At 43.7% G+C, this 13,356-nt stretch overlaps 1 protein-coding gene across 2 annotated transcripts; it reads right to left on the reverse strand.

The window, feature by feature from the left end:
* Positions 1 to 557: 557 nt before the first annotated feature.
* Positions 558 to 7,323, reverse strand: gfer (growth factor, augmenter of liver regeneration (ERV1 homolog, S. cerevisiae)). 2 transcript variants are annotated; one of them, XM_080206325.1, is made up of 3 exons: positions 7,168 to 7,323; positions 5,634 to 5,845; positions 558 to 3,375 (listed from the first exon to the last, which is right to left on the reverse strand). In XM_080206325.1, the coding sequence occupies exons 1-3, from the start codon at positions 7,306 to 7,308 to the stop codon at positions 3,213 to 3,215; spliced, it is 516 nt and encodes a 171-aa protein (XP_080062451.1). In that variant the 5' UTR covers positions 7,309 to 7,323; the 3' UTR covers positions 558 to 3,212. The 2 variants fall into 2 exon arrangements, with proteins under 2 accessions (XP_080062451.1, XP_080062449.1); XM_080206323.1 differs by having other exon boundaries at positions 7,135 to 7,323.
* Positions 7,324 to 13,356: the final 6,033 nt, after the last annotated feature.

A 13,356-nucleotide genomic window follows, 5' to 3' on the forward strand; every position in this document is an offset into this window, starting at 1 on the left:
GACACTTTAGAATAAATGCAGTGTACCCAACAGGTAAATAATACTTCCTGATATAGTCACATAAGAGGGGCAAGAGGCAAAACAGCTACAGGGTTGGGAAGGTAAAACAGGAAAATATACAGAAGATGGTGAGTGGCTGGTGTTGAGGCACAAGAGGTTGGGTTATCTCAACAGCTAGATGTTGCATTAGGGAGAGGGGAGAGGTGGCATTGTAACAGAGTCCAATCAAATGGTAACAGTCTCTGTCCACCGAGTGATTCAAAGTTAATTATCCTGTGTATAAAATTTAAACCCAGCATTATTTCAATTATTTACAACCCCCTACCCTTCAAAATCTCAGAAAAGTCTCATTTAACTTGATTGTAAGTAGAACAAATAAACTCTGTGATTCAGTATAAAAATCTTCCATTTGCTAAGGTAGATCTTGGAATTGAAACAGCACGAGGAACTGGCGGCGTACTGGCCATTGTAGTGGGAGTTTCCCTTGTACCACAGGGTACAGAGTCTAACCTGACGGCTTCATTATTGAATATGCTCCTGCAGCAATGCGAGTTAAAGCCAGCAGCCAGTTCATTGTGTGCTATTCTTGATTATTTCTTTATTTTTTACAAAATGACATCTAGAAGGTGCACAGGCAAGGATCCCTTTAAAAAACTCAAACCTCGTCACATCATATCCACATAGTACAGTATATTTAAATATACACAATCCTGTGTAAGAAGAATGCTGTTTGCCATAGCAGCCACTTCCACATTTGGAGTTAACTTCTTCAAAATTAGTGCAATATGGTTTACCTTACCCTCTTAAACACTTAATACTCTCTGAACAAAAATCTTGCAATAGATTCCAATCACACCTTACTGATCAACGCGGGATACAAGATGAAACTTATTTTTACGTGGATGACATAGTTAAAGCCAGGATAACGCAGTGGCGGGAAGTTAGTACAAAACAGTGACAATAGTAAAAGATTCAGGGCTATCAAACTTTTCAGTAATTTAGCCATTCTGAACCCAGAGACACCTTTAGAGGATGGTCCAGCCTTTAAAAAAATATGAATTTGAGAGCAGTTCATCTCGCCCAACTTTAATAGCATGATCTTGGTGAGCACTGATAGATGGCAAGCTCCCATAATCTGATCATCTGGTTTGAAATGAAGGGACATCACATTTATTTTTCCAGATGCTGCAAGGTCCCTTCAACAGATCAAATCATGGTTGTATTGAATATGCAAATTCTTCCATTGCCACTATTTCCAATGGTAATCACACAATGTGATAAATGGTACAGTTCAGGCCTGATGGTGCCCTATCATAAATGGCTAACCCTGCTGTACGTTTGACTGTTTGCACCATTAGTGAGTCCGCAAGAAATGGGCAGACTGCAAACCGAACGGTAATCCGTCGTACTAACAATCAGCACGTTTACATTTTACCGTATGTTTCATGCCTCGACTCAGAATGGTGCTCAGTCTTCAGATTTAAATAAGGGCAACTGAACTAATTCATTAGGACACTGCACATTCCTCGGCTTAGCACAACACGGCTCGCAGTAAAAATATTAACCAAAGAAATTAGCAAAATTACAAACCTTAAACATCCGTTGAGTAGTTGAAACACAAAATATCACACTTAACTCTGTTCTCAAATATTACAACAAGGTGTTCGTATCTCTGCACTACTTAAAAAATTGAATTTGAAACCTTATTTCTGTTCTGCATCCACATACATGTGGTCATAATTAGCTGATAAGAATCAATTAGTGTGGGGAGACAACAGTTTGCACTTCCTCCCTGAAACGAGACTTTACAACAGTATGGCCCACTGAAGGGCCGACAGACAGATATAAATATGGCCATTTGAGGAAATAAGTCTTATACGATGTTTGACAACCCAGTTATTCAAGCTCAGAACGTTTGCAGATACTCTGCAGCCAGGTTCCACTTCGTACAAATTTAGTGCAAAAAGTTCAATTGCATCTTTACAGAATTTTGTTTTAGATCTTAATTCCTTTGTTTAAAATTAAAATGATCTCAGTGCCTCACAGCCACTTCCAAAAGCCTGCGTACAAATATTAAGCTGGAGGCTTCGGGAAGCATTGTCCGAGACTGAGGACCTTCGGCAGTTCCAACACGAGGCATATTTTAGACAGATTCTTCAAGTGTTATAATTACTTAGTAAAGCTTCCCTTTCCACTAACAGTTTCTACACTATTAACATAGGGTTGGGGCAATGGGTGACAGATAGCAGTGAATTACATATTTTGTATACTGCAGTGTACATGCACACGTCGTTACAAAACTGATATTCAACACTGCGACCAACTTTTGTTATTGCCATTTCAACACTGGCCTCAATGCTTAATCCAGTCAGTCCAGTACCAGGTTTGAAAATACATAACACAGTTGTGATGGCGCTTGTGCTAAAGCACCAAGTACAGAACATCCCACCTTGGATACTGTACTGGTTGAGATGTGGGCGTAATTTATTTTGTTTGCCAAGTTTTGCTAATGACATTGCACAAAGATCAGAATTACCACATCCCCAGCATTTACACAAATAATTAATTTTTTTTTTAAACAGGCATACTGAAAGCTAATTGCCCTGTACTCAGTTTATTAGTTCATAGCCTGGTGATGGTTTATTGTGATTCGCCGTACGACGGTGTGGCTCATAGTTAGCGATTTGACAGAATGAGATATTTGAAATCTGGATGGAGAGAGTCTGAATGGAGAGAGTCTGAATTGACACCTGGCAAAAAATCTCCACTTCTTGCAACTGAGGGGAGAAATGCAGAAGCAAAACATCTGCTTCTCCAAGGCAAATTTGGTTTGTGGATTAAAATTAAATATCCTCTTTTTTTGCCTCACCCACCTGTTGGCGCTACACCTAACCAGGAAGAAGTGAAAGAGCCACCACACAAACAAATCAGCGTTCTGAAGCAACTGCACCCCCTAAAGGATAAAGAGACAACAGCAATTGTTTCAAGTGAAATGATTCCATTACCTGTCTCCCATTTCCCCAGGTGAGGAGGCACGTCGAGAAAGCATTGATTTTAATTTGACAATTGCGAAGCGACGATGTGGAAATGTGCACAGAAAAATGAAGGTAGTGCGTACAGTCATCAAAACCTGGTATTAGCACATCGGCAAGGACAGGAAATAAATTAATCAAATAGGACTGAGTGGGAATAAAACACGCAAAGTTCAAAAATCAATCACATGACCCATCCTTCCATCCATCCCTCCATCGTTCATCCACCTTGGAGCAGTCAAACTCTGGTTTCCCCACACGTCTGTTCACATCGTTATGGAGAAGGCACATCCACTGTGAAAATTTATACCTGTTGCTGGTGTCTGGAGGCATTGTTTTCAATCTACAACAGTGGATTCAAACAACACAGGATTAGCATCAAGACAGGATCCCAAACTGAAGTTCTCCCTCAAACGTTTTACTTGTGCAAAATCTGTCTCGTCTTGAACATTACCGCATTGGAAAGGGACAAACCTCCAGGATTTGCTGACAGGGCCAGAATAGCAAAGTACCTCTTTTCAGATGGATATCAGTGTTCAGGTCGACAATAAAAAACAAAGCAGTCACGTTGCAACTTGCAATTGCTTCCCTGATGCCACCGAGCTCGCAGCCAGCCTCTCTATCAATCCCTGATTCATCTGGCTACGGACTTCGGCTGAGGGTCTGGCCGCAGTCTGCTCTCTCTGTTTAAATCCTTTACGTCAGCAACCCGAGGCCAGCCTCACCCGACACGCTGTCCATCCCACTCCGCCCTCTGTTTCATGACCTCGACCTGCCTGCTTGACCTGGGGGTCGGCCTAAAATTCAGTTTCAGGACACAGCCTCCAGTTGCCAACTGTTATCCATCCAACTACGTTAGAATGAACTCATGGTCCAACAACTCCATCGTCCTCAGATCCTGTCTTAAACATCAGCCTCCAGCTGAACATTATCCTCCAACGAGAGTATTTTTTATTTACTTGTTGCACTTCGAGTATTCCATATATTAAACGGCACGGTGGCACAGTGGTTAGCACTGCTGCCTCTCCGCGCCAGGGGCTTGGGTAAAATTCTGGCCCTGGATTACTGATGATGTGGGTATGCCGGCGTTGGACTGGCGTAAACACAGTAAAAAGTCTGACAACACCAGGTTTTAGTCCAACCTATTTATTTGATAATATACTCACAATATATATAATCAAATAAATAGGTTGGACTAAAACCTGGTGTTGTCAGACTTTTTCCTGGATTACTGTGCAGAGTCGCACATTCTCCCCATGTCTGCATGGGTTTCCTCCAGGTGCTCCTGTTTACTCCAAAGATCTGCAGGTAAGGTGGATTCACCATGCTAAATTGCCCCTTAGTGACGGGGGGGGGGGGGGGGGGGGGGGGTGTGTGTGTGTGTGTGTGTGTGTGTGGAATTAGCAGGGTAAACGTGTGGGATTACAGATATACGGCCTGGGTGGCATTGTGATCGGTGCAGACTCAAAAGGCCAAATGGCCTCCCTCTGAACTGTCGGGGTTCTATGGTAGACAATTGGACGTAGTGTCTGAACACACCACAAGGCTGGGGACATTCTGGGTTGAAATTGGCGTTGTGTATCAAACTGCAGTGGCTGCTGCAGCACTTACTGATCAGTTTCTGCTGCAGGAAGAGAGGAAAACAGCCAAGGACCTGCTTCTTATTGTTATCCAGCAACATATGCTGTTCAAACTGGGCAAAGTGGAGGATGAGCTCAGCTGTGATGGCCTTTTTGATTACTTACCATAAATAATGATGACTGCTTGGTATTTTCCAGCTGCCCTTCAGGAAGACAGGGAATGAGTGAAAACCAGAGTGAGAGGTAAACTAAAGTGGGAAAACTTAATGTGCTAGCCACGTCCATGTTTGCTTTTCCTTTAAATAAACTGGATCAGGTTTTGGTCAAACAAGTTTCGCCAAAGTTGATTAAACCAAGATGAACAGCACGAGTGTTTGTAAGTTTAATTTTATTGAGCAGTATCACAAATAGGCTGATATTAACACTGCAATGAAGTTACTGTGAAAATCCCCTAGTCGGTACACTCTGGCACCTGTTTGGGCACACGGAGGGAGAATTTAGCACGGCCAATGCACCTAACCAGCACATGTTTCAGACTGTGGGAGGGAACCATGCAGATACAAGGCGAACATGCAGACTCCACACAGACATTGACCCAAGCCACGAACCGAATCCAGGTCCCTGGCACTATGAGGCAGCAATGCTAACCACTGTGCCACCAAATTAAAAACAAAAGCCAATTTAACCTATCCAAAAAGATAAGGAGAGGGAGGGAGAGGGAGGGAGAGAGAGGCAGGGAGGAACAGCTTAATAAAAGAAAGATAATTAAAACTCTTAAAAAAGGCAAGTGAATAATGTGAATTAAGAAAACAGAGATTGTTTCAAGTTATTTCTATTTTTTTGGTGCTCATTTTTATAGGATTAAAACTCCAGTGTGAGATTTACTTTTGCTGTTCAGTTAGCTTTGATACAATTTTAATCCCAGTTAGCTCAGAGAGAAAGTACCCTGCAACAGTCAGTCAAAGAATTCTCCCAGTAACCAGCTAACAAAATAAAATACGAATTAGCAATACACACTGACCTCTCTCTCAAGTCCTCTGCACACTCATCACAAGGAAAGAACTTGGAAAACAAAGAAATAAACTGCTTCATGTCCTCCTGTTGATTATTGGTGGGCTTGTCTGGGTAATAAGCTGCCATTGTATGTAGGAAGGACCAAGTGCTTCTTCCCAATTCCTCACGGTCTAAAGGGCATTCGACAGGACGCTCTTTAACCAGATCTTCTGCAACACCCTGTAGTTGAACAAGTATAGCGAATCTAAAAAGTTACAAATCTTACAGCATTAAACAGAATGAAGCAAAGACTTTGTATTTAGACATGAGCAGTTCACAAGCACTGAGACACATTCAACTTCTAAAAACTTGCCACATCTGTGCAAGAACTATTTATTTAAAACAAGTACGGCGTTGCAAAGTTGCATTTTTCCAAGGGGACACATTGGATTAGGGTCTATTCACTAAGTTCTGTTTAAAATTCAAATCAATGTCGTTCATGAATTCATTGAAGATCTCAGGAGAGTGAAATTGAATGATGAAAGGTATCTCACTTTAGGAAGACTGTCACAAACATCTTTAAAAATGCATCAGGGACTTCAGATATGTGGAGGCATTACAGATGTTGGGCATGTCCTCTTTAGAGAAGGGAAGGTTAAGGGGAGATTGAGTAGGAGGTATCCAAAACCATAAGGTGTTTTGCTAAGAATAAATAAAGAGAAACTGCTGTGGTGGCAGGTCAGTAACCAGAGGACACATATTGCAGATATCTGGCAAAAGAATCAGGAGGGAAGATGAGAAGCCTTGTTCCCTGGCTGGGTTTTCAACACAGTAAGAAGTCTCACAACACCAGGTTCAAGTCCAACAGGTTTATTTGGTAGTAAACGCCACTAGCTTTTGGAGCGCTGCTCCTTTGTCAGGTGAGTGGGGACTACCAAATAAACCTATTGGACTTTAAACTGATGTTGTAAGACTTCTTACTGCATTTACCCCAGTCTAATACCAGCATCTCCACATCATGAGTTTTTAACTGCAGAGGCGCACAACCCACAAACATAGCCGAAACATCTATGACCACAAAGCCAGCGATATCCTAGGCAGCTGCACTCCTTAAACTCGAAGGGGGCAGGGGGAGATATACAGCTATCGAGTTCAATCCAGTCAGAAAGCGCAGTGCAAGCAACAAACTCCAGGAGCAATGGGAAGTGTTGGAAACTCTTCTGGAGTATTCATAAAGGAGAAATAGGTATTGGTTAGGGAGGGACTGCAAACGAAGGAGAAATACGAGGATACAAGAAAGGGGTAAGAGAGGGGCAGCAAAGGGACTAGTGACAGAAATAACAGCTCCGAACTGCAGGGACTGAGTGTGACAATATTTAGATGAAATTCAGTATTGGCACTAGTAAACAACTGCACAGTGTCAGCAGTAGGAAAAACTGTACATGCATCGGTGGAGACACAATGTGATGACACATCCCCCCCCCCCCCAATCATCCCCCCCCCCCCATCCCCCCTGCTCGTCTTCCTACCAACACTTCTCCCTCCCCATTTCTCCCGCTCACCGCCGCCAGCTCCTGCTTCCTCTGCTGCCGGATCCAGCTGCTGAAGTCCACACAGGCCCGGCACGGTCTCCGCCGCTTCTCGCCGTCACTCTCCGCCGGATCCGGGATTCCTCCCAACGGTCCCGGCCTGAGCGCCGCCATCTTGGACCCACAGCATTCTGGGAACAATCGGCACCCACCAACCACAGCTGTTTCCCCCCCCACTAACCAATCACAGTCCAGGATTCACCCCCTCCCACCACATTACCCAATCACAGCACAGGAGCCGCTCCCCATACTAACCACTCACAACACAAGAACCACACCCCACACTAACCAATCACAGCGCAGGCTCCACCCCCCCAAACTAACCAGTCACAGTGCAGGATCCAGTCCCCACACCAACCAATCACAGTCCAAGATCCATTCCCCACACTAACCAATCACTGTGCAGGATCCATTCCCCACACCAACCACAGTCCAAGATCCATTCCCCACACTAACCAATCACAGCGCAGGATCCATTTCCCACACTGACCAATCACAGAGCAGCACCCCAGTGAGCATTCAGATCCCGCGTGGATCGGCTGGCAGGGGTATTCGTGACATCTTCAACCACTGTTTACAACAATCTAAGCTCCCTACCTGATTCAAGATGACCATCATCTTGGTATCTAAGAAAAGCCAAGCCGTGTGTCTTAATGACTATTGGCCAGTGGCTCTGACATCTATCGTTATGAAATGTTTTGAAAGGCTAGTCATGGCACGAATCAATTCCAGCCTCCCAGATTGCCTGGATCCACTACAGTTCACCTACCACTGCAACCGGTCCACAGTAGACGCCATCTTCCTGGCCCTGCACTCAACCTTGGAATACTTAGATAACAAAGCCACCTCTGTCAGACTCCTATTTATTGACTGCAGCTCAGCCTTCAACACTATTATTCCCATGAAACTCATCTCCAAATTCCGTGACCTGGGGCTGGGCTCCTCCCTCTGTGACTGGATCCTGAATTCCCTAACCCACATCTGCAATCAGTAAGGATATGCAACACCTCCTCCACAGTCATCCTCAACACCGGTGCCCCACAAGGCTGTGTCCTCAGCCCCTGACTATACTAATACACTGGTGTTTACGCGGCCAAATTCCCCTCCAACTCGATTTTCAAATTTGCTGATGACACGACCATAGTGGTTGGATCTCGAACAATGACTTGATGGAGTACAGGAAAGATGTAGAGAATTTGATGAACTGGTGTGATGACAATAATCTCTTCCTCAATGTCAGTGAAATGAAAGAGATAGTCATTGACTTTAGGAAGTGTAATGGAGGACATGCCCTGTCTAGATCAATGGGGATGAAGAGCTTGAGGTTTCTCTGTGTCCAGATCACCAACCTGTCCTCGTCCCCCCATGTTGACACTATAGTTAAGAAAGCCCACCAATGCCTCTACTTCTTCAGGAGGCTAAGGAAATTTGATGCGTCAGCTAAACTCTCACCAACGTTTACAGATGCACCGTAGGATGCATTCTTTCTGGCTGTAGCACAGCTTGATATGGCTCCTGCTCTGCTCTAGACCGCAAGAAACTGCAAAGGATCATAAACAAAGCCCTGTCCATCACACAAACCAGCTTCCCATCTATTGACTCTGTCTATACTTCCCGCTGCCTCGGAAAAGCAGCCAGCATAGTCAAGGACCCCAGGCACCCCTGAAATACTCTCTTCTACCTTCTTCTATCAGGAAAAAGATACAGAAGTCTGAAGTCGCATACTAGCTGACTCAAGAAAAGCTTCCCTCCTGTTGCATCATTAGACTTTTAATTCCAGATTTTTACTGAATTCAAATTTCAACGTCTGTCGTGGTGGGATTTGAACCCTGGCTCTCTGGATTACTAACCCAGTCACAATACCAATATTTTACTACCTCTCCTTTCTGTCTACTGTTGCACAAAGGAGGCAAAAAGATACAAAAGAGTGACGCCACGTACCAAATGACTCAAGAACAGCTTCTTCTCCACTGCCATCAGACTTTTGAATGGAACTACTATGCACTAAGTTGATCTTTCTCTGCACCCTAGCTATGACTGTAACACTACATTCTGCACTTTCTCCTTTCCTTCTCTATGAATGGTATGTTTTGCCTGTATAGCACACAAGAAACAATACTTTTCACTGTATACTAGTATATTTAACAATAATAAATCAAATAAAAAAATCACGATCCACTATTCACATTAACTAATCCCATCGCAGAATCCATTCTTCTTACTTACCAATCACAGTGCAGAATCTACTCCTCACAATCACCAATCCGAGGACCACTCACTCCCCAATCCTGGTGCAGGATCCACATCTCACTCCCGGTACAGGATCCACTCTCCACACTCCCCAGTTGACACACAGGATCCACTCCCACATTCTCGAATCAGCACACAAGATCCACTCCTTATACTCTCCAATCAACACAGAGGATCCACTCCTCACACTCCCCAGTCAGCACACAGGATCCATTCCTCACATTCTCCAATCAGCACATAGGATCGGCTCTTTACACTCTCCAATCAGCACACAGAATCCGCTCCTCACACTCCCTAATCAGCACATAGGATCCAATTCTCACACTCAAAGGGATCTCCTGCAATCACAGGCTTTAAACAGGGATCCACTCCTCACACAACAGCAATTGTTCTCCACTTTCCAGGCTTTTCCATCTCCACCAAACTGAAAACTCCTCCTCCATTCACCTCCTGCCCAATACTGGATTTGAGATTTTATAACCAAATATTGCAACCTGTACAGTTTCTGAGCAGAACATTTCATTGACAGGGGGGTGAGTTATGGAGATTACCAATAATCCATCAATTTCCCATCCTTGCTTACATGTCTAGAAAATAGTTTTAATTGTGAAGTTGTAGTGTATTAATTCTAATTGAGAAGTAAAGTTCAAGATTAAAGCAAAGCATCAGAACCAAACACAGATAATGTATACAAGATGATGTAGATGTTTTCGGGTCATTTCATTGAAAAAGCAAAAACGTGTGCATTTATGTTATTCATTTGTGGGACGTGGGTGTCTTTGGTTGGCCAGCATTTATTGCCCATCCCAAGTTGCCCTTGGAGGGGAATGGAGAGTCAACCACATTGCTGCGGATCTGGAGTCACATGTAGGCCAGAACAGGTAAGGACGGCAGATTTCCTTCCCTCAAGGACATTAGTGAATCAGATGGGTTTTTCCAAAAATTGACAACGGTTTCACGGTCATCAGTAGATTCTCAATCCCAGATTTTTTTTTATTGAATTCAAATTCCACCATCTACCCTGATGGGATTTGAACCCGGGTCCGCAGAACATTAGCTGAGTTGCTGGATTAATAGTCTAGCAATAGCACCTCTAAGCCATCACCTCCCCGCACCTTTCGTGGCCACAGGCTGGCAAAAGGCAATTTACCGCCAATGAAATACTTTTGAAGTGTTGGAATAAAGTTAAGTTTTATTTATTAGTGTCACAAGTAGACTTAAACTAACAGTGCAATAAAGTTACTGTGAAAATCCCTTAGTCGCCACACTCCAGTGCCTGTTCGGGTACACTGAGGGAGAATTTAGCATGGCCAATGCACCTAACCAGCATGTCTTTCGGACTGTGGGAAGAAACCGGAGCGCCTGGACGAAACCCACACAGACACAGACTCTGCCCAGACAGTGACCCATCTGGGAACCAAACCTGGGTCCCTGGCACTGTGAGCCAGTAGTGCTAACCGTCGAGCCGCCATGGAATGTAGGGAACACAGCGGCCAATTTGTGCACAGCAAGCTTCCACAGACAGCAATGACCTGATAACTTGCTTTCCAGTCATTGTGGGTGAGGGATAAATATCTTGACCAGGACACCACAGATAACTCCTTGGATTTTTGTAATGGTGCCGGAGGATCTTTTACATCCAGTTGGACAAGCAGCTAGTGCCTAACATCTCATCTGAAAGATGTACCTCCAACAGGACAGCGCTCGTTCAATACCGTACTGGGGTGTCAGCTTTCACTACCTTTTGTGCTCAACCCTGGAGTGGGGCGTTGAACCTGGAACTTGTGTCTCCAAAGTGAGAGGGTTACCCACTGAGTCATGGTTGATAGCATAAGACATCAATGTTGAGCCACCTGTCTCAAAGAACTGTAAGAACACCAGGTTAAAGTCCAACAGGTTTACTTTGAATCATGAGCTTCCGGAGTGCTGCTCCTTCATCAGGTGAGTGGAGAGTTGGGTTCACAAACACGGCATATATAGACACAGTGAATGAAACTCTCCACTCACCTGATGAAGGGGCAGAGCTCCGAAAGCTCGCAATTCCAAATAAATCTATTGGTCTTTAACCTAGTGTTGTGAGACTTTTTACTGTGTCCATCCCAGTCCAACACCAACATCTCCACATCAAAGAGCTATAAGAATCCTTACAGTGCAGAAGGAGGCCATTCAACCCATCGAGTCTGTGCTGACTCTTTGAAAGGGCATCTTACCCAGATCCACCCTCCTACCCAATCCACATAATCCTGCACTAGGGGATTTTTAGAGTAATTTCATTGCAGTGTTATTGTAAGCCTATTGTGACACTAGTAAATAAATTTTTAAAACTTTAAACTTTTAAACTTTAAAGCTTTTATCTACTATGGACAATCCTCCTAACTTGCACATCCCTCCAGCAATGGGCCTGCAATAAGACCAGAAGGGGAAACGGGCAATTGGAACAAATTTCAGGAGGAAGAGATGGCAGCAGCAGCACGGTAGCACAGTGGTTAGCACTGCTGCCTCGCAGCTCCAGGGACCTGGGTTTGATTCTCGGTTTAGGTCACTGTCCGTGTGGAGTTTGCACATTCTCCTTGTGTCTGCGTGGGTTTCCTTCGGGTGCTCTGGTTTCTTCTCACAGTCCAAAGATGTGCGGGTTAGGTTGATTGGCCATGCTAAATTGCAGTAAAAAGTCTGACAACACCAGGTTTTAGTCCAACCTATTTATTTGATAATATACTCGCAAGCTTTCGGGTTAGCCCCTTCGTCAGGTGAATGGAGAGTTCTGGCCTCAGAACTCTCCATTCACCCGACGAAGGGGCTAACCCGAAAGCTTGCCAGTATATTATCAAATAAATAGGTTGGACTAAAACCTGGTGTTGTCAGACTTTTTACTGTGTTTACGCCAGTCCAACGCTGGCATACCCACATCATGCTAAATTGACCATAGATGCATAGGTTAGAGGATTAGTGGGTAAAATATGTAGGGCTTAGGTGGGATTGTGGTCGGTGCAGACTCGATGGACTGAATGGCGTCTTTCTGCACTGAAGGGTTCTATGAAACGATCACGCCATACTTCACGTTAGCTGCTGGAGCCTCCAGAGAGATCAACTCGGATCCTTGAAAGATGGGATCAACAAAACTGATGGGCTAACAGTGATTTTGATTGGACAGTTGAACTGCTGGATCTGGTATGCTTTGTACAAATGTTTTAATTTTGGGAAACGGTTGCTTTGCCTGGCAGTTTTTACCCCTAAAATTGGTGAAATGAATGAAGTGATTGGTCCCAGAGCAAATCTGTTGTCTGGCAAATCACGTGGTAAAAAAATTATACTTGGGACAAAACTGCTCAAACAATCCCAAAAAGCAATGTACTACAAAAGCTATCAATACGAATCAAACATGGAATTTGCTGGAAACGTGCAAATGTCAGTCAGCGTCGCGGAGAGAACGTTTGGGGTTTGTCAAAATTGAAAAATAAAAAATGAATATTATTGCTGAAAAAAATAGACATTTTGTGTTGAAAGCTTTTCATCTTGCACTCATCAGGGCAATGTGTAAGAATACAAATGTCAGCGAAATTAACATTTATACTGTGTGAGAAGAGAGTGCTGATTGGTAGGGGAGAGTGCACCAGCTGATGGTGAATGGCAGTTAATTGCCAAGCATTTGAATTTTAAAGACAGCTTGACTTTGATTGATCAAGACATTATTCAAGGCGCTGCTCGTGAAATAAACATTATTAGCATCAAAAAACAGGAAGAGGAGGGAAGAATGGTTGAAAACAATGTTTCTCTAAGGGAAATTTACTATTGATAAAACAGCAACAGATATATTGGCAAGAACACATTGAAAAACAGATCTTAGTGGCAAAATCCCATTCGTACTCAAACAAGAAATTGGTTTTGGTTTGAGATTTAGTTACAATCAGGTCA

Source organism: Carcharhinus amblyrhynchos, chromosome 18, assembly GCF_965287045.1.
Source record: "Carcharhinus amblyrhynchos chromosome 18, sCarAmb.v2.hapA, whole genome shotgun sequence".
Classification (NCBI taxonomy): Eukaryota; Metazoa; Chordata; class Chondrichthyes; order Carcharhiniformes; family Carcharhinidae; genus Carcharhinus; species Carcharhinus amblyrhynchos.

Coding starts and splice junctions, on each gene's coding strand:
- gfer (XM_080206323.1), bottom strand. CDS start 7,308: ATGGCGGCGCTCAGGCCGGGACCGTTGGGAGGAATCCCGGATCCGGCG. Junction 5,846..7,134: donor ATGGGGAGGGAGAAGTGTTG/GTAGGAAGACGA, acceptor GTTCAACTACAG/GGTGTTGCAGAAGATCTGGT. Junction 3,376..5,633: donor GCAGAGGACTTGAGAGAGAG/GTCAGTGTGTAT, acceptor CCACTGTTGTAG/ATTGAAAACAATGCCTCCAG.